General features: G+C 40.0%; 1 protein-coding gene across 2 annotated transcripts in view; it reads right to left on the bottom strand.

The window, feature by feature from the left end:
- RABEP1 (rabaptin, RAB GTPase binding effector protein 1) overlaps positions 1-20674 on the bottom strand; it is a 47403-nt gene that overhangs the window by 7385 nt on the left and 19344 nt on the right. For both annotated transcript variants that reach the window (XM_083875341.1, XM_083875340.1), the window contains exons 3-14: positions 19531-19734; positions 18139-18299; positions 12572-12685; positions 11106-11241; positions 10167-10345; positions 9131-9256; positions 6528-6995; positions 4792-4896; positions 3895-4011; positions 2606-2704; positions 1071-1211; positions 195-384 (exon numbers count right to left, since the gene is read on the bottom strand). In XM_083875341.1, coding sequence (XP_083731467.1) covers positions 195-384; positions 1071-1211; positions 2606-2704; positions 3895-4011; positions 4792-4896; positions 6528-6995; positions 9131-9256; positions 10167-10345; positions 11106-11241; positions 12572-12685; positions 18139-18299; positions 19531-19734 — 2040 coding nt within the window. The remainder of the gene's footprint in view (positions 1-194; positions 385-1070; positions 1212-2605; positions 2705-3894; positions 4012-4791; positions 4897-6527; positions 6996-9130; positions 9257-10166; positions 10346-11105; positions 11242-12571; positions 12686-18138; positions 18300-19530; positions 19735-20674) is intronic.

The raw sequence follows: 20674 nt of genomic DNA, 5'->3' as shown, positions 1-20674 counted from the left end.
TTAAGCTTGTGTTACATCAAAGGTACCTCAAAAGCAAACAAATAATTGTGCTTTTGTTTTCAGCTGCACAGCCTTGGTGTCTCTGCTTTCAAAAGTGTATTTAGAATTCAGACAAATCTGCTACAAAATCAAGTCTCTGTGCACCTTATAAATTTCTCATATTCCTATTTTGAGACCATTTCACCCCTACTCACCTATTTCCTCTTTGCAATTCTCTATTTCCAGCTGCAGAGTTTCTTCTATATTTTCTTTCAAATATTGTTCAGCTTGGATCTGTTCTTTCAAGAAGAGGATCTCTGCCTTCAGCTTCTCCTCGAGGTGATCAGCTGCTGTCCTCACACTGATGATGTCTTCCCTGTACTTGAGGATCAGCTCCCGGAGCTCCTGGATCAGGGATTAGCAGAGATATGCATTTTGCTGTGCCACGCCCCAGCACTGGGGAAAGGGCACAAGGGCAAAGCTGTGCTGCCTGTGGCAGTTTGGGAACTCAAATCACTCCCTGTCCTGACATCCCAGAGCCTGCTTTCAGCAAGGAATTGCTGTCACAGTCTGCTTGGCCACAGGAAATGAGAACATGGCAAGATTCACATCCCCAGGGGTTTATGATGCTCCCTCTGCCCTTCAGCCACACCAAATCCTTTAGTTTAAAAGAAGGGAGTGGCCATGAAAGGGGTGATAAGGCTTATCATTATTCAAGGCTTTGGATTATAACTGGTCTTGACAGAAGTGACTGACTTCACTTGAATTGCTGAATCAATACACTTGGGGCCCTGCTGACATTTGTGTGCCCAGTTGGAAAATGCAGCTTGAACTGGTTGAATTGGGCCAAACCCGCACTCCACTGACCACACAGCAGCTGCCAGGCCACAGTTAAGTGGTGTTACAACCCATCCATGCCCTGAAGCAGCCATGGGCACAGGGGGATCACACTGCTGGCTTTGTCCATCACAGGGTTAAAATCCCAATAACTGTCCTTTGTGCTATTTGAGACAGCTTTTTGATAAAGAATAATGTTCCAGTGAGATCAAGTCACAAGCACTGTTAGTGTTAATGATTTTAAAATGTTTTACCTCTGCTGCTTCTGGTAGAATGAAATCTTCAGCCTGCTGTAAGGACACATGCAAGCTGTGTTTTCCTTGAAGACTTTCATTATCTTTTTGCAGTCTCACCAACTCTTCTGAAACCTGCTCCCTTGACTGTGTCAGGACAGCCTACAATGCAAAGGAAAGTATAAATTCACACTTAGGGTCATGCTCAGATCTCTTCTGCCCCATTTACTACCACTGCTTTCAAAAGTCTGGTGAATTGATATTCTTTGTGAAGAAGGGAAACGAAATGATGCTGTGGATCAACAGGCCTCTTGCCTGGCCTATGCACCAGAAATAAAAGCAAAGTCAACTTTAAGTGTCCAGGCAGAGAGAAGGAAGCAAGTGATAAATACATCTTTGTTCAGTCTCCCACTTTTCTCCTGTGTTTATCCATTGCTGGCTGTGTTCATGGAGGGGAAGGAGAACAGGGAATCACAGCTGCTTTCAGGAACTGCAGAGATGTTCAACATCACCTCAGCACTCAGCTGTAAGAGCACATTATCCAAAAACCTGAAACATTCACCATTAAACTTTCCATGGTGTGTGTCTACCTCCCACTGTCCTCCCAGGAGAGCATCAGAACAGCTGGAAAGAAAAAGGATGAAGAAGACATGGCTTTGCCTGCATTACAAAAGAAAAAAAAAATCCAGTGGAGTTTTCCAAGAGGAATGGAAATGGGGAAGCACGGACCTGAGCATTGTCAGGAGCTGTGTTACAGGGGGCAGCAGGAGAAGCAGACTCAGACCAACACATTTTCTGAATCTCCTGCACATGCACCAGACGTGTTCTCATGCAGAGCATCTCTGCCAGCAATGTCCTGATGTGCTACACACAATCCCAGGCCCCAAAATGCAATACTGAGGTTCATGAGGATGAATTCTCTTGGTCCCCCAAAAATGCTGAGCCAGGGAGGAAAAAAAGAAGAAACTTGATTCTGATATGGAAAGGAATGAATTACTCTAAGGAAGTCCAACTTAGTTTTAGAACATGAGGTCCTCTTCCTATTCTCTGGTTTAATTCCAACAAGATGCTCAAAAATAATTTTAAAAAATGAAGTTCCCATACATAATCTCTCTCTGGGTGTTAGGGCTGCTATTTTAAGTCTGACTTGCAACAACGCTGAGCATTCATCTCCAAAACCTGAGAAAATATTCACTAATGATGGTGCTTGTGATGAATCCTAAAAAAGAGTCTTGAGAAAATCTACTGTCTTCAGATTAGAGGTGAAGTTAAGATACCAAAGAGACAAGGAATTAGATCATGAATAAGGAAAAGAGAAGCAGGCCAGTGATCTCCATGCTCCTGCATGAACACAGACAGCAGCACACAGTGACACAAACTGCTCCAGCTCCAGCACTCACCATCAGGGCTCACTGGACCAGGCCCTTTGCAAGTGAAGATGCTCAGCCCTCTGCAGCCACCCCTGGCTGGGCAGACAGAGCCTTTTACAGACACACTGAGCTCCCAGGTCACTCAAACAGGGCTGGCCATGGATCTCTGGAATTAGACTGTCTTACCATTTGCTCCTGGACACTTCTCTTGGCTTGCAGAAACGCCTGCTGCAGCTCACTGAGGAAATTCTCTGACTTCTGACACTTGGCCATGAGCAAGGAGATCTTAAAAAAGAAAACACAGACAGACATGTAAGAAATAAAGCATGGAGCAGATTCTGAAAAAGAAATAAGTTCTTTTGTCTGTTATCATTACTAACAGGTACTTAGAAATTTCAAACTAAACCACTGAAATTTATGTTAATTCTTCACTCAGTGAAGCAAGAAAGCAGCTCCAGGCAGTAAGAACAGATGCTGTGTTTCTGCACCAACAATATTTTTCTATTTTATTTACCAAACTCTGAATCAACAGTTAATTCTAATAAAATTTACATGTAAGCCATTTCAGAGACACTGAAGAGAAACTGAAGATTTTTTATCTAAGATTTCAGCATTTTTTAAATTTTTATACCTTTCTCTAGAAGCACTCACCTTCAAAAACTTTACAAGTCATTCCACAACAACACATGTAAGATTAATCATTACTTAATTAACAGCACCCTGGTACAGCCAGAAGAACATATAAACATATTCCTGTTGTCTAAGCTGGACTTTGTCTAATGACTGTTTCTTCAGTAAGAAAAAATACTGTGTGGGATGGAAGAAAGTTCCAGCCCAAGTGAAGTAAATTCAGTGTCTTGTACACAGCATGTACCTACTATTGTAAGCTTTAATAGGCCAAAGATTATGACTTTTTTCTTTCTTTTTAATTTAACTATAACTACCACCCATTATATTTGGCTTCACTGTTCCAGAAGAATTAGGTACACATCTGAGACTGGGCTATTATTTTAAAGGAGTTCAGTGCCTATTTTGGCCTGCTCTGCTCCTCATTACTGCATTCCTCACCACAAGTCCATTAACTGGGTGTCAAGTGTTGAGAAGAGCAGGTGGTGGAACAGAACCACTCCTCAAGCATCAAGGCCCAGAGCACAGGGTTTGCATGTTTGGGTCATTTCAGACACAGGTCACTCCAAAACCTAAACATTACTTAAACTTCTACTGCCACTCTGTAATGGATTTCAGTATTAGAGATGATATTTTAAGCCAAAATTGGGTAACACAATTTTTGAGACACAACAGATTTATCTAGAAACTGTGTCAGACTCAGGTGGAGCATAACTAACCCTAGAAATTCTCATTTGTGTTGCCTCTACAGCCAGTAGCTCAACATTTTTAATAAAACACAAGTTCTTGTTATATACTTTTGCAGAACATTTCATCATTCCTGGATCTCAATTACCAAATCCTTGTACCTGATTAGAGGAGTCTTCAGCACTTTGTTTCATGTAATCCTCCAATTCCTGTTTATCTTTCATTGTCTTTTCCAGCTGGTCATTAGCCTGCCTCAGCATCACCTGCAGCTTCTTCACCTGCGTTGTCACAAAAAAAAAAAAAAAAAAAAAAAAAAAAAAAAAAAAAAAAAAAAAAAAAAAAAAAAAAAAAAAAAAAAAAATCACTTTCCATTCTCTTGGGGAGCATTTATTTCCTGAATCTTTTCACTACTCAAACCACAATGTAAAATCCCTCAAAAATCCTGTGCAACCCAGAAGTTCCTTTGCTGCTGAAACAGCCTCCAGCAGAGATTATCCCTCTAAGGAAACATGGGACATCAAACTGCACTGGACCATGGCCATGTAATGACTTCAATCACTTATTTCAAAGCAGAATGTGACTCATGCCTTCCACACCCATCTGAAAATTGTTCTTTGGTATACGGCAGGAAACAAATATCCTCCAAGAATTGAAAGTCATTTTATGCTGCTAGGATGAGGTCCTTTTCTGTTAACAGTTCTTACAGTATCAAAGATAATAGAATTTAATGCCTGACAAGCATTTTAAAATATAAATTATTAAAGATACTGACTTCAGCATGGGCATAATACTTTTTATAGAACAATGCCCTTACTGCATGGTCTTACAGCAACAAATAAATGGGTTCTCAAGGTGAATCCCTAAGAAATAGATACATGTTGGTGCTCACGACCACACATGAATAACAAATCAAGTTATATCAATAACATGTCAAGTATTCCAGTATGTACTGTTCAATTAAAATCAATGAATAAAACAGCAGATGGTTCTTTGCTGCACCCTCAACAGCTCAAAAAGCTGCAAAAGCATGGCTGAAGCAATGAGAGAAGAAATCCCACCTGGTCTCTGGTCTCAGCCTCCTGGATCTGGATACCTTGCAACTGCTTCTCATAATTGGAGCACATGTCACAGCGCCTGCCCAGCTTGTTCCCTGCATTCTGCACCTGCACAACACAGAGGCAGCACCTGCCATCAGCCCAGGGGAGTCTCCAGGGAATGCAGGAATGCTACACACACTCAGGTGTGTGGTGTGCCCACAAAACATTGCAGACAAAAGACAGTGGCAGAATCATGTAATGGCAGGATTGAGCTGCTCCAAAAGTGAAGGATAACTCGGGTCAGCTGTGGGATATCTGCTTTTCCTGCCATGGGCCCCACCATTAGCACAAAAAGCCATGACACAAAGGGTTCATCGAGCCACTGTTGTGTCCTTTTGACAAACAGAAACCAAACAGGAGAGAAGAAAATAACAGTGTTGGAGTGGGCAGCAGGGAAACCAAGAGTAAACCTGCTGTCATTCTGGAGCTGCAATGGTTTTGGCCAAGGGGACAAATCAAAGTTTTATCAAAATTCCAGCTGCAGGTCAAGTTTGAGCTGAATCTGTGTTTGTATTTGCTGCTCCATGTCCAACCCACAGCAAGAGGCATTCACACCCCAGTGTGTGCTCCTGCCTCCAGAACACGTGGGCAGCTCCATTTCTGTTCTGGATACTGAGACATGGCTGAAATGTCATCAAAACGTCAACAGGGCAAGGAAACACTCAAGAGTAGGGATTTAGCTCAGTTCTGAGCTCAGGATGCTGTAATTTCTCCAGGTATAGCAAATCAGTAGGAAAACAACAACAACAACAACACAACTTTACAACAGGTTTGGAGAAACCTCCTAAGCAATGATTTGCACTAAGTTAAATTTCAACAAATTGAGAAAAAAAAAATCAGTAGTTCTTTAGTTCATCTTTCATCGAGCCTTTTCTCCTTCACTACAGTCTTATATATATATATATATATATATGTATTTTTTTACTCCCATCTTGTCTCCCTTTTCACCCAGTATGGATTATTATCTCCCCTCATCTTTTCTTCCCTCTAAAGTGTTGCTCCTTGGCCTCTCTTCCTCTGACAGAGAAACCACAGGAAACCCCAAATACTCCCCTTTTTAGCAAGAAACCAAATGCAAGCTTTGAACTGGCATCATATAAAGCTGCTGAAAAACTGACAGGCAGAACACTCAGAAGCAACAATTTCCTTGGTCATCCACAGTGCAACTGACTGGCCCAGGCCTTTATCTGATCTGCTGCTTGTTGCTCTCAGAAATGGGTTTCTGATGAAGCAAGGCCTCAACAATTTCCTGGAGCCTCACTGTGCCACTTTGTGTGCTGGGCATAGTTTGGCTGCTCATTTCCAAAGTGTTTCCTGTGCACAGCCCTCAGCAAAGGCCCCTGGCACAAAGAGCAGCATCCCCAGCTCTGCTGCTTCCTGCCCTCTCCTACTCATCCCCAGCTTCACTAATGTCCTTTCCTCAGCTTCCCATTTTGTCCTATTAAGTTCGCCCACCTTTTTTCACCCTCTCAGGAAACACTGAGTTCAACAGCCACCTCTGCCAGACCCTCCTCAAAATCCAAAGCATCTTGTGTTTAGTGAAGCTGTTCCATGAGCAGGGCCAGCTCATACACCTGACACTGGATGTGTTTTACCTACAGAAGCATTCCAAGAGGGGAAAGTGAAGAGCTGTGCTGGATGTGACCTCTTCCCTTCACACCTGGCTCTGGGCAAAGGAGGCAGAGCTGTGGACTCACCTCCTTCTGCAGCAGGTTCCACTCGGTCTCGCTGACCAGGCGGTACCCGCTGGGGGACACATAAGCACTCTCCATGCCCTGGGTGACACTGGAGAGCAGGGAAGCAGTCTCTTCTTGCTCTGGTGTCATTGCTTTGATTGCTTTTTCCTGATCTTTGGTCAACATGAACCCGCTAGGCATTTGCAGGGATCCGAGGGAAGCCGTATCAAAGTTCTCAGACACTGAGTCTGCTCCAACAAGTGGTCCAAAATCTGACTCATCCAGGTTCCCAGCAGATTTTGCTTTGTTGTTGTATCCTAAAGCTTTGGACTGTAAAGATCCAGACGTGCCCAGACTGTCTGTTGACTGTGCTCTCCGTAGTCCATCTTTAAACATATCAGTGTCTGGTTTGTTGAAGGATTCGCCAGAGGAGAGAAGCAAGTCTGCATCCAGGGAATGGACTGAGCCATGGGTGCTATTCACATGCACCTGGAATTGAAAATCAAGGAATAAAAAAAAAATAATTTACTCCATTTTAGTGGTACAGGAGGAATTCTGGTCACTAATTATCAGGCATGGCAAACTCAAGCTTTAATTTCTTTGGCAGGAAGATCTGCTCTCTAAGTTTAGGATCACAGAGGAAGGGACAGAACTGAAATGAACCAGCTAGAATTTAAAAACAAATAAAACAAGTAAAAAAGTCTTCTGTTAACAGAGTGCTTCTGTAAGACTACCTTCCTGCCAGACAAGCAAGGACACGGTCACCTTCCAGCTTCCAGTATTTGAGGCAAGATGCTTCAAGAGATGCACTTGCAAATCCCCTCTACAACCATAATCTACCCAACAGAAGGCAGATACTCCACTTGCAAAAAGAAATTCAGAAGTCTTTCATAAAACAAAACACTTTGTATTAACACAAAAATAGAGAAAAATACACTCGAAATCTATTCTCTACTGACAAGTATATGTTCTTCTATTTTTCTTTTCTGCTTTTGAGTGTCTGAAAAAAATACCAAAATATTTTCTTCACAAGATTATTTGTATATAAAATAAAAAGAAAAGGGAAAAGGCTCAGCTTAGACACAAAGGTATCCTGGGGAATGCCAGCAACCAAAAGCCACACAAATTGTCCTGTGATGTGTATCAGGCACATGGAGCCTCTCGATCTATTTTTGTTTTCTGTAGCACTGAAAAGAGAGCAGTAATGCTTTATTTAAAAAGCACATGACTGCTTTCAAAATACCTTCCAAAATATTATGCACTTCTGCTTTGCCATTAGACACATAAGGAAGTAAGACTGGCACCAGCCTCTTGAGAAAAATCATCATTTCTGAAATAGGTCCAGAGACCAGCAGGCTGCTAGCACTTCATATAAGTGCTTATAACCTATAATAGATGTGTATATATATCATGTACTACTGTTTTATGACTGTTGTAAATGCCTTGTTTTAATCATTTTTAGGTGTAATATTTATATTTGCATGTATATATAGAAGTTCATAATAAAAAAGTCAAGAGAATACAGACTTACATAAAACTGGGTTTTCAAGCTACAGCTGTTCTGTGATAACCAAAACAATATTAACAAATCATCTGTTTGTACTGCAAACTGCCTAAGAGAGATTATCTTAGAAGTTATAACAAATTATATCAAGTTGTAAGAACTGATGAATAATATGACTGACTACAACATATAAAACATATTCTGAACAGCTAAAAAGGTCATAAATAACAAAACCAAACACATATACAAACCCAAACCACTCTGAAAATTATGCTCCTTCTAAAAACGCAAATTTTCCATTATGTATAAATCTTAGAATCAAATAAATGTTGTGAATGATGGAGTGAAGAATATGCTAGGAACTGAGATTAAAGAAAACATCAGAAGATAAATTTTTGTTCCTCACCAATGAGCCTCATTTGCATATCTGGTCATGGAAGATACAAGGCTAAAGAGTAGAACCAGATCTCAGTTACATTTAGATCTCCTGATTCTGAACACTTCTGCATCCTGAATTGTTATAAATCCTTGATAAAACTAAATTAATTGCTTCAGAATACATATATTGAAATATATACTTTTTTCCCCTTCAAAAATCATAAAAAAAACCAGCAAAACACCGTCGCACTCTGAAAATTCTCAAGTCTCTTGAAGGTTAAATAAGCTCCTGTAGCACAAAAACTTCGTGGGTTTTTATTAATTTTTCCTTCATTTGACTCACAAAACCAAAATGGACCCTGAGAAATGATAAGTACAGAATTCAATAATTTGCTTAGCAAAGTAGCTACAACACTTACTGAATGTTCAGATATAACTGGCTTAATCCTGTACATTTAGGGGTGTTAAAAAGTGCTTAGAAATCCCAAGAGAATCTATCAGCAGTTAACCTCCAGAATACAAAATGTAAATTACCATTTTTAATGGCACCTCTCAGGATGGTGCAGTATTGTTCTTCTAATCTTAATTAGGATTTATAGATTTAACTGCAACTCTGAGGATTTTTTATTGCTTAATAGGATGAGAAGCTACAGAGAACAGAGGGCTGTAATTTTGCATTTGTATTTGCAATGAACACCCTGAGGAATGCCCCAAGTGCAAGTGAAAGATTCTATTGGTTTACCTCTTCATTAGAGAGCTGGGTAAGGGTTTCTTCAGGGGCCAGAGAACATGAAGCCTTTGTTTCATCATCTGAATCTTTCTGCTTCTCCTCCTTTCTCTTGCTAAGCCTTTGCTGTTCATCTTCTTCCTAAAAATCAGTGGTTAATAGAGAATACACAGAAAAAAGGATTCGGTTTTGCCATAGTGGTCATGACATCAGCTTTCATGACAAACGCAGCTACACAGAAGACACTGAAAAGCATTATTTTGGTTAAATTACCGAAGTATTCTTTTAGTTAATAAATACAGTGTTCATTTCACCTAAACCGACTTAAGTGAGAACTTACTGTGCAAGTTTAGTGGCCGATTCATGTTCTAGAATGATTTTATTCAAAAAGCATATTACCTAGTTTAAAATTCTAATTATAAAATATTAGCAAGTAACAAAACTAGCTGGTACATTGGCTATTGTATAGAATATAAATATATAACATAGTACACCTTTTTTAAAATTTTCATGCCATTACACAAGCATCGACATTAAAAAAAATTGAAACAGGAAGTGCCTTGACCACTAAATGTTGGAATATAAGGAATCAAGAAAAAAATATATTAGATCACTAAGTCATAAGTATATACAATCACTTGCATAAGATAATTTAAAAGGAAAGTCTTAATTTATGCCTAAGATCTGTACTGGAAGACTGAAAAAACCTAGAAAGAAGTGAAACTTGCTGACATCCTTAACTCAGACAATAGAAGACTATTTCTTCCTCCAAGATTGATTTCTGGATATTCTTACTTTTTAATTTAACTATTGGCAACATTAGAGTTCCTACATACACCAATATTAAAATACTTGTCCAAATGGGGTCTGTTATAACTGCCAGCTGTCATTCAAAGGGGAGATTTCAGCTAAAACTGTCAGTTCTCATTTTTTGAGTTATTACCACACTTGCCTCCTCCAACATGTCATTTCCACACCTGTTACACCACAGTAAACATACAGTATTACAAAAAAAAAAAAAAAAAAAAAAAAGAGGAAAGCAGCAGGTAACCTGATCCTTTTTTTTCAGCTCTTCCACCTGCCGGAGCTGCTCTGAGGTGAGAACAATCTCCATCCTCTGCATGTCCCTCATCAGCAGCCTCTGGGACTCCAGGAACTGGTCATTGGCTTTCTGCCACGTGTGTTTCAGCTGGTTGTGCTGCTGCCTCTCTTGCTCTAGGAGATGGCAAACTACGCAAACAGAGAAAAAATTCCTCTGAACCACAAGTGTTTAAATATCTTTTCCAAAGAGAAGCATTTTCAGCAATAAACGAACTGCTGGTCTAATCTAGAACAGTCAGGCATTGTTCAACAGCTATTTAGGTTAATAATGTCTTATTTCAAATACCATTTTCTTAATTTCCAAACTTGGCTCATGATTAGGGATGTATTACTGTCAATTCAAGATTTCCTAGTGAGGAAGACTAATACCTCAACTTCATTCATGAATTCTAACAGTTTCGGGGTTCTTTTAATGTTAGGTTCAGACGACTGTCCTCTATATCCCTATTTAATCCAGCAGCAGGTTCTGGTTTTCACTCCTCAGCAGTGACCCTGGGCTGCAGTGCCCTGCAGGGATATTTCCACACTCACCCCAGCACTCAGCACTGCCACACTTCAGGGAGCCAGGTCTATACATTGTGGAAATAATGCTCAGAATTATGCACAAATACAATACACACCTAAAACCACTTCACCAAGAATGAAGCTTGCAATGCTTTAACAATAAGCCTTGAGGGAATGAATGGCTCTGTTTTTTTTCTGTCATACTGGAACTCCACATTCAATTCTTCTGCAAACATTTTATGGCCTTTCACATTTAAAAATGCTGCTTCCTTCTCTCAATTTCTTTTAATGAAGTTTAAGTAAGAAATGATAAAAGAATTCACAGCTCCACTGGGTTTTGCATCCTCAGTGGAAGAGAGTCAAAGGACTATTGGTAGGTAGGTACCTTCATGCAGCTCCTTCCTCAACTTCTCTGCATCTTCTTGCAGGACTGATTTTTGTGTGTTGAGAACAGCCACATACATCTCCAAGTCTGTCCTACACGACTTCTCAGCTTCTAAATAATGGTTCAGTTCTTTAACCTGAATAAAAAGAGGGAAATAATCAGCTCAGTGGGGTAACACTCTCAGACATTTCCTTTTTGTTAGAAGTTATAGTGCTACCTGTTCAGGTAATGTACAGGTGCTGAAGGACCAGATTATTTGCAGAAATCACAAATATTCAACTACCAGTGTGTAAGTAGTGCTTGTATTTATTTCTGAATAAGTTACTCATTAAAATTCTGCTAAGTCAAACCTATCAGTGTATCAGTTACAACAGCTGGATCACAGCAGCAGCAGCACTGAGCACAGAGATGGTAAAAAGGGAAATATCTCAGGAAAGCAGTGATGTGAGATCAGTTCACTGTGAAGTAATCAGTGCTAATAACCAGGATCTAAACAGTTGATAAGTGCTGATAAGCCAAGAACTCCTTAGTTCAAAATAGAGTAATCATAGTAGTCAGAAAAAACCTCCATGAGGCAAGCTTGAAGTAAGCCTAAGAGAGAGAACTTGGGGACAGACAAGAAAATAAACTTTCCAACTCATGAGAGACTGTTGCAAAAAGGAATGAAAATCTATCAACAAAGAGCAATTGAAGAAGTACATGAATAAATATATGATTTTTTTTTAATAGCAAAGCTAACAAAGAACTGAAATGAGTGTCCTGCAAAATCTCCAGTGAGAACCTTTTAAGACAGGGTTACGTAAAAATCTGTCAGACATGATGCTCAGAGAAATGGATTCCATCTTGGAACAAGAAACAAATTGAAAGATTTCTTTATGGCACTATTCGGTTTTATGGTTTGCTGAGTCAGAAATCACAGGAGGTTTTATCTTAGAGAAAGCCAAAGTCTTCAGGCAATTCCTGACTGGCTGCACAGAGCTGCTGTTCATCTCCCTCAGCACAGCACGGGACACGCCGACGCCAAGGAGGGCTCAGGACAGCCTTGGGCTGTGACTGCCACTGACGGTGGGGACAGCTTTCCTGCCCCAGGACACCAAACCTTCCATCTGCTACCCTCTGAGCCTCTCAAATGGGAAAGTCCGACTTTGTGGCTCCAAGTGTGACAATAAACCAGAGGCCAGGTGGTTGGGAGAGGTGCAAAACAGATATTCTTCCAGAGCTTTTTCTGTTACTAGTAAACCTGGAGCTGTGTGATTTATTCTAAACCCACACACACACTGCAACTCTCAAAACAGAAAGATGCAAAAATGTATTTAGGCCAAACATGACATTTGAGCCACAGGAGACAAGAAGGGCATGAAGAGTTTCCCAATACATCTTTTTCTCTCTCACAAAATTTGACTTGTCTGCATCAAACTAGCATGCTGCAAGACGTAAATCAGGATCCAGTTAGAGCTCCAACTCACCTCTGATGCTGCTTTTATTTTTTCTTCAGCTTCTGCCAGTTTCTCCTTTAGGGCTGCAATCTCCTTCTCCATGGGCATCACAACCGAGCGCAGCTTCTCGGCATCTTCCTGAGCCTGAAGTTAAGACAGTAAATTGTAATTCATCACCAGAATTTTCACAACAGTTCCCATTACTGGAGACATTTGGAGAAAATCTCTACATCAACAAAAGAAGCTGACTAAACTTCCAGTTTTCATGCTCATCTTACTGCTATTTATTTAGTCCAGCAGCCATCTCTGTGGCAATGGGTTGATACTACTCCATTTACAGAAAGCAACTAAATATAAAATCTCTGTATGGGTTAAGCCACAAATATCCGTTTTAAAAGACAATGTTAGCAAATCTATCACTCTTGATGCCTGGGAGAAAATGTATGGATCAAGCATTTAAAAATTTTGCACTTTTCCATTATTAAAGGCCTAACTGTCCCACAACCTGCTGCCATGTAGCACATATGAAAAAACCCAAAAGAAGTGCATGATGAGGTACTGACCATGCAGTTACTTACTCAAAAAGCTAAAAGCAAATGGAGCTGCACAGTAATGCCTAGTGTAGCTCAGTTCTCTTTTACAGGATGATTTTTCAACTTTACATTACTACTGATGCAGCATCAGGTTTTGGTGTTACTGTACTGAATATTTCAAACTATATATAGACAATTTATCCCATGATTTCTTTCAAAAAGTAGTTCTGAGAAGATCAAAGAGCAGCAGAATTAGAGGACTGTTTCAAGGAAAGGAAAAAAAAAAAGGGCAAGACAGGTAAAAATAGCAAGAATTAAAATGAGAAATGGCACTTAGGGTTCAAAACCAGAACTGCATGTTAACATGCAGCCCTGACATCCCCATTTCTTAAACGCTCTGCCTTTCCTTCAGGGATGCACAAGAGACTTTCCAAGTGAAAGGAGCAGCTCCCACAGACTCCCCAAGAGCCAGCAGAACACTCAAACACTCGCTGCAGTAAAACTCTTCAAGGCACAGAGAACTTCAGCATTCTAATTTGGGTTGGCTTTGTGCATGAGGCTCAGACAGCTCAGTTGTTCTCTGTCTTCTGCTGGAAGAACTCAGAGGGGAGGGAGGGAGGGCAGGGAACTGGGCCTCAAAGCTGGAGTTTCAAAAGATGACACCTTTCATACCTCAGAAAAGACAGTAAATGATAACACTCATGTCTGGTTTTAAAACTAGACTACAATGCAGGTTTTAGAGGTTACTTGTTGGCCTTTCAGTTTTTGGTGAGTTTATTGACAACCGTATTCTGAGCAAGACTTTCAGGAAGAGAAATAGAAAATGTTTTTAACCACTGAAGTTTTCTAACTTAAAATTACTAGACAAAATAAAATGTTATTGCAACACCTGTCAATTATATAAACCCTACAATTTTAAAGCTTTACAGAAAATTCTGAACACAACACAAAATTAAATTTCTTTACATCTCATTTATTTCCGCTACATTTTGTCACTGCTGGAGTACCAATAAAAACTGTGAGGAAAGCAAGGGATGTCACCTGGCAGTGAATTCAACACCAGGGACATGTGACTGTCACACACACCCAGATCCTGGCACTTGCAGCCACCAGCTCAACAGTCACATTCTTCAAACAGATGGGAGCACGAGTTCCACTTTCAACATCGCTTTATATTTCATTTATCATATCAGTTCTTTTCCTTTAATGTTATCTACAGCTGGTTTATATGGACTAAATACAGCCCCACATTCTTTTCTAATTATTCAGGATAACTGCAGCAATATTTCACTGCCAGCCTGGTTTCACATGGCTCACCACAGAGTACAGAGCAACAAATGTGCCTGTGTTAGAACCAAGCAGTTCAGAGAAACAGTCAGAAAGTTCTCTGAAAGCAAAACCAGTGAATGGCAACCAACTGGAAAGACAAAACTGTATCACATTCCACATACAGAAAAATTACTCCAGCTTTTACTGCTTGGTAAACAGAGCTGAAGTTTGACACTGTGGTTGCAACATATTGTAAGGATCCCTATTAAAGGTCAGTGTGATCTTGAGCTAAACACTCAGAACAGCCTCTCTCTGCTAACAAAAGGAGTGCTGGGCCCTGGGTCCGCTCTTGGACATAAAGCAGAACTACTGAGACTCCAAAATCAAGGTTAAAGCTCCACTCAATCTTTTAATGAAATGAGAATATCTGTTGTGTTGAAAAATGCTACTTACAGATACTGTCACATGTGGCAAGAGCTGCCACAGCACCAAATTTCCTGTGCGAAGAAGTGCTATTCAGACTCTTACAGAGGTGTGATCCTTAAAATGTTTATTTGCTTCTAACTTCGTATTAAACCTAACTTGGCTGTTAACGGCCACAATTCTACACATGATCAGCACATCTTTACTCATTCCTTGACCAAAAACCAAGCACCCAAACCACTTCTGCCCCAGCCAAACCTGCTTCCCCCAGCACAGGGGCTGCAGACCACACTGAGGGACCTGCAGACCACAGCAGGAAAATGACTCCATGGAGAGAAAATGCTAAAAATGAATCCAAGTCATTTTCAGAGGAACAAACACCTGACTGGAAAAATCCCAAGTAACATTATACCTTGAGATTGTTCCCTAAAAATTAAACAAGCAAAAAACACACAGACACAATGTGAAGATTTCTCTTTAAAGTAGAACTAAACCATTTAAAAATCCTCTAAATTTATCCCACTGTTCTTCACCATTACCAACAAAAATAGCTTACTGTATATCATATTTTATGACCAACTCCGTCACAGAAATCTGATTACTCTCCCCTTCCAACTTCCCCTCTCCTGACTAATAAGCACAATTCCTATCAGGAGCCTTGTACTTCCCTGTTCTCTCTGTACACAAAATACCTGCTCTGCAGACTTCTGCTACTCAGAGTTTGACACAACTGTGCTAAGAAGAGTATGTATATTCATCACAGCTCCAAAAGCAAAAGAGATCCTTTCCTGAACAGAAAATGAGGTCTGATTTAAAAAAAAAAAAATAATAAGCCAAGTCAAATTTTGCCAGTGGCCAAATTTTGGGCACAACTCATCCCCAGGCAGTTGTTGTCCAGAGCCAGCCCAGTCATTCCCCAGCAGAGACTGTGCAGGGAAGTTCATCCTGCTGTGAAAACAAAAAAACCCCAGACCTATCTGGTACTACAACCCAACAGGAAAACAGATTTTTATAAATCACTGGCAAGTTTTCTGAAAGATTAATCTATAGGTGAGCATGTTAATCATTATGTCAAGATATCCACCTTTTTTTGAGTTGGGAAGGGAGATTAAGAAGACAAAGTTACAAGGTTTCCTTAGAAAATGATTTCTTGGAAATCATTGCCTTATGATACAAAATCACAGAACAGATAAATTCTCTACATAAATTAGCAATTTGCAACCTGAAATACATTTACATGGAAAAGCAAAACAGCTGTTTCCAGACTAGAGCATGTGTTCCATCAGATATGCTCTTTCTGACTAAAGAACATATAAAGATGGAGTTTAAGCATTGGTGGCTGCAAATGCCATTTTGCATGAGGAATTGATCACAAGTCTCCAAATAACACATCCCAAGTGATCAAGAAAGTTCCTCTTTTCACACTGACTGCTGACACATGAATATTCATTATTTTGCTACCCAAACAAACCTTTCTATGGGCTTGGGATTTGCTTGTTTGTTTTTAGGTAAAATTGAATGTCCTTTTCCTAATTTTGATCTAATTCTCAGTCTCCTTGAGGAAAAAAAACCTCACAGGTTTAATAATAACAAAGAAGATTAAAACCTCATGCAAAGCAGTTTAAGCAATTATTTCAAGCTGCACTCTGAAAACCAGATTTCCCCCTCCCCCTCCTATTACATAAGGTACATGTTCCTCTGCTTTACAGGCCTAGAAAGCTTTCCAAACTCCTATTACCTGAGATTAATAAACCGATCACCTTTTCCTCTAGGATCATCTCAAGGGATATTTAAATTCCTTTTAAAGGACTACAGGTGAAAATGTTATTTATCTGCTATGCTAAACTTCTCTACTGAAGCCACTGAGTTTAGGTGAGCTGTGCTGCCATGTCAGCAGCTTGCAATTTCAACTTACACAATCAGTAAATTCAGATTAAAAACCTGAATCATTTGAGAGAGATTGCTCTCTGGAAGTGCTTATTGGCAATTAGATGGGAGTGCAATGCCAGGACTTTTACACTATGGACTCTGCATCTTCTGGGTTGTTTCTACAAGACTCACCACATTGAGTCAGTTTTGAACCTCCATTCAGCTTCAACCAAAGAATTTTTGTCCTTAATAAGACTAAAACTTTTTCTTAAAAACAGTAAATGTCTTATAATTGCAGTGGGATTAGAACAGGCTTTACCCTGACTTTTACCTTTGAAATCAGGGCTCCATGAAGAGCAGTCCCACAGCAATAATGCAACTACAACTAGCAATAGTCAGGATCCTATCTCTTCCCTTTTACTTAAGAAAAATTTTTCATTTTGCAACAGAAAAAAAATTCCATTTTGCAACACTAACATGGATTGCTTGCTACAACACAGTAAATATAGCTAAAATGTTTCTCATGTGGAGTGTTTGTGACATTCTATAGTGCATTTTTTCTGCTAACAGCAAGAAGGAACAGGGACATGCAGTGATGTGGCAGAGTATCAGATGTCAGCCTTCTTCTTTATTGAATATGGGTTCAGCCACTACTTTAAATTGTGTTAGAACACCTTGAAAACTAAGGTAAGCCTGCTGAGATGAGAAATTCATGAAAATGCAAGTTATCATAACAAGATAAACAAAGAGTTTTATAAAGCATTGATCTATCATGACAGGTTCAATTTCACTCCTGTCTGAAAGGAAACACATCAAATCTTCAACCTCAACAACAACAAAAAAAAGAAAATCCAAACTCAAGACAAGGCACCTCAATCTACTTCTATGAACTTTTCTTAGTCACAGATCTTTGAACAACTACACCCATATCTGTCCATACTCCAGAGCAATTATTTTTCATCATCTAGAGCCTGTTGTTTTGTGACAGCAAGGTTCTGTACTTCCTAGGGAGACAGCAGCACTGTGATGCACAAACAAGGCATACTTTAGAGAAAGGAAAGACATCTTAGATATTCTGAGGTTTTTAATGAGCATTTTAAGTTAATAAGACCTGGAAAAAGAAGTAAAAGGGGGAAAAAAAAAAAGTGTAAAGAAAACTTCATAAAACTGCAGTCAATCCAAAAAAATCTAAAGGTGGTTTTACTTGAGCTTATTTGACATCATGACAAGTGACTTTACAAGGCTGCCTGTTTTTACAAGCTGAAGGCAAAACTTTACCACCTTCTCAGGTACAATTCTCCCACTGAATGTACACAGTTAGGAACACACAGCCTTTGAGGCTTCAAATGGATTAGGTCATGATGACTCCCATGAACAAAGGCTGGCAGGACCAGGCTGTGTGAATTGCTGAGGAATTACAGCAGGAATTACACAATGAACCCATGTGTGACCCTACATGTGCTTGTCCTCAAACACAAAATGAGGAACTCCATTCCAATGTACCTTTTTCATCTCATTTTCTAGGTTTTCCTCTTCCTGGCCTTCAGACAGTCTCCTCCTCAACTCTGCAATTTCGCGCTCCATGTTTTCCCGGTACTGGCTCCACTGAGCTCGCTCCTGCTCCATCCTGTGGTGATACTGGAGCTCATAGTCACGAACAGTCTCTAGAAAACAGCATTTTCAAAACTTGCTTTCAATGTAAGTTAAAGAACAGAGCTTTAAGAACTCCATCTCCAACCACTGAAATTATTTACTATAATTAATCAAAACTAGGACAACAGTGAGCTCTCCCTTCCCGTGGTCTCCTACCCCAAAATCCAGATACATAAGTTGAAAAATCCAAAGAAACTAAATTCAATTAGTACCATAAACAGAACAGAGAGAAACAATCCCTCAGAACAGAGCAACTCCTAATTTCAAGGTAACATACCAACTAATATCCTACTTAGCAGCACATTGTGTACCTCAAAGTACATCATCCAAACAAATGACCAAAACCTTAAAAAGGTACTCCAAAATGCAAAGAAATTCAACCTTTTCACATGGCTTCCATTTCCCCAGGATTCAAACTACCCCTCTCAGGTCAGGAGCTGAATGTTTACACAGGGACAGCAGCTGGCACAACTGAGCCTTAATCTAGGTTCATGTATCTCTGTAGATCAAAAATAAACAGACATTTGTGTACTCAATATACATGAAGGTTTGTCTGTTCTGGGTGAAAAGCACAATGAGGTGATGGAAAAACTGCCCACAGCCCACAGGCTCTAGGCTCAGGATAGTGTGATCCTGTCTGTGAACCTTTAAGAAAACAGACATTTGTGGCAATAGTCTGTTCCCAGTTCATATCCTTTTGTTCATTCACTTTGTCTCAGAAATGTCAACAGCTGTGCAACGTGCAAATATAACAAGGAACAGATCAGAACTAACAAGAAAAAAACCACCCAGGACTGAGAGAGCAGCATGTGCAGTCAGTGCCCTGGGGGAAGGCCCATGTGAGTACTGGAGGGAGACCTGATTCTGTGAGAGCAAAACTGTGTTCACACAGAAGGAAAAAAAAAAAAAAGTCATGCTGGCAGCTTAAAGCTGTTTTCAGCCTTGTCAAATCACAGACATCATACTTATCTTCGTGGAAGGATGAAGTATCACATTCATAGTCCCTCAAAAATACTTTGCATATACATGAGGTTCCCATGGCCATGAATTCTAAACTCTGTCCTCAAGTTGACAATAAAAATACCCATCAAGCTCCTTTTCACAGCCTTGAGAACTACACTTCATCCAGCCCTTCTCGCAGCTTTCCCAAGCCACAACAATCATCTGTATTCCGTGGAACAGCAAGCACAAATCCGTAAAGACATCAAGGTGGCTGATCTCAGCAGCTTGGCTGATTGTTACCTTTCATGATGGCCTGGAGGGAAGCCACTTCTTCTTGCCACTGCCTCTTGACCTCATCGATGGCCTCCTGCTTGGTGGTCTCTGACACTGTGGCTATGGCCTTGATGTTCTCCATTTCAGCGTGGGCTTCCATCAGCTGGGTCCGCAGCTGGCCCAGGTCATCCTGGGCTGCCTGCAGCACTGCATTCTGCCTCTTCAGGTCCTCTGAAAGGAGGATTGTATACATTTAGCTTGATTAAGGAGTTCAGTCTGAAGGGTAGCCCTAGTTGCTATGGCAAAGAACAGGAGGGAATGAAGAAAGCACTGGTATTAAAACATCTACCTGTAATGGCTGAACAAATGTTAGCAGGTATCTTCAGGGAATGCTGTTTCTTGACTTTGCTTGTCCTTGGCTTTTATTAAAGGAGTGTCTTATAGATGCAGACACAAAGCAGACACTAGATATAACTAGGATCAATATACCTGATGAAAGTGAGCTGTGCTTTTCATCAGTTCTTATTATTAAACTCATTCTGGTAATGAATCTCGAAAAGGCACGAACAGACTGGAAAACAGTTTTCCCCCATGTCTGGGACCAATGTGGTTCTCAATTTGATGGAACACTTCATATTTCTTGAAGAAAAACACTCTGTGACCACTTTGGAGTGCTCACATAAGAAAAATATGCAGCCTAATTCACCCTTTACCAAAGACTTTGGTAAAACTGAGCTTCTGCTAAGGAAAGGGATACATTCAATGGAACACCCACTACTTCTCTAATTGTTGCAACTATAAACAGAAATTAAACTAATTTCATATTATCCTCCTGAGTTCTCAGCTAATCTGAAACAAACAGCTCTGGAAGACATATATAATTAATTCCAAAAGCACTAACACAAAGTATGTGTTTTATGCCCACACAGTCTGCTTCAATGGCAATCACTTTCAGAGAAACATCTGGCCAGTACACAACCAACACCAGCCTATCTCCATGTATCTCCCTCAGGGCCAAAAAGCCAAATCAATCCTGGTGCTCTCACCCCTGATAGAGAATATAGAACCCAAAGCTAATCAACTACTTAAAAGAACATTAATCCTTGTGTAAAAACAACATTACACATTAATCCTTGTGTAAAAAAAACTTTGTAGCATTAATATTCTTAGT

Source organism: Zosterops lateralis, assembly GCF_965231275.1.
Source record: "Zosterops lateralis genome assembly, chromosome: 19".
NCBI classification, from domain to species: Eukaryota; Metazoa; Chordata; class Aves; order Passeriformes; family Zosteropidae; genus Zosterops; species Zosterops lateralis.
Note: the sequence above shows the minus strand (reverse complement) of the source record. Positions and strands in the feature narration are given on the sequence as shown.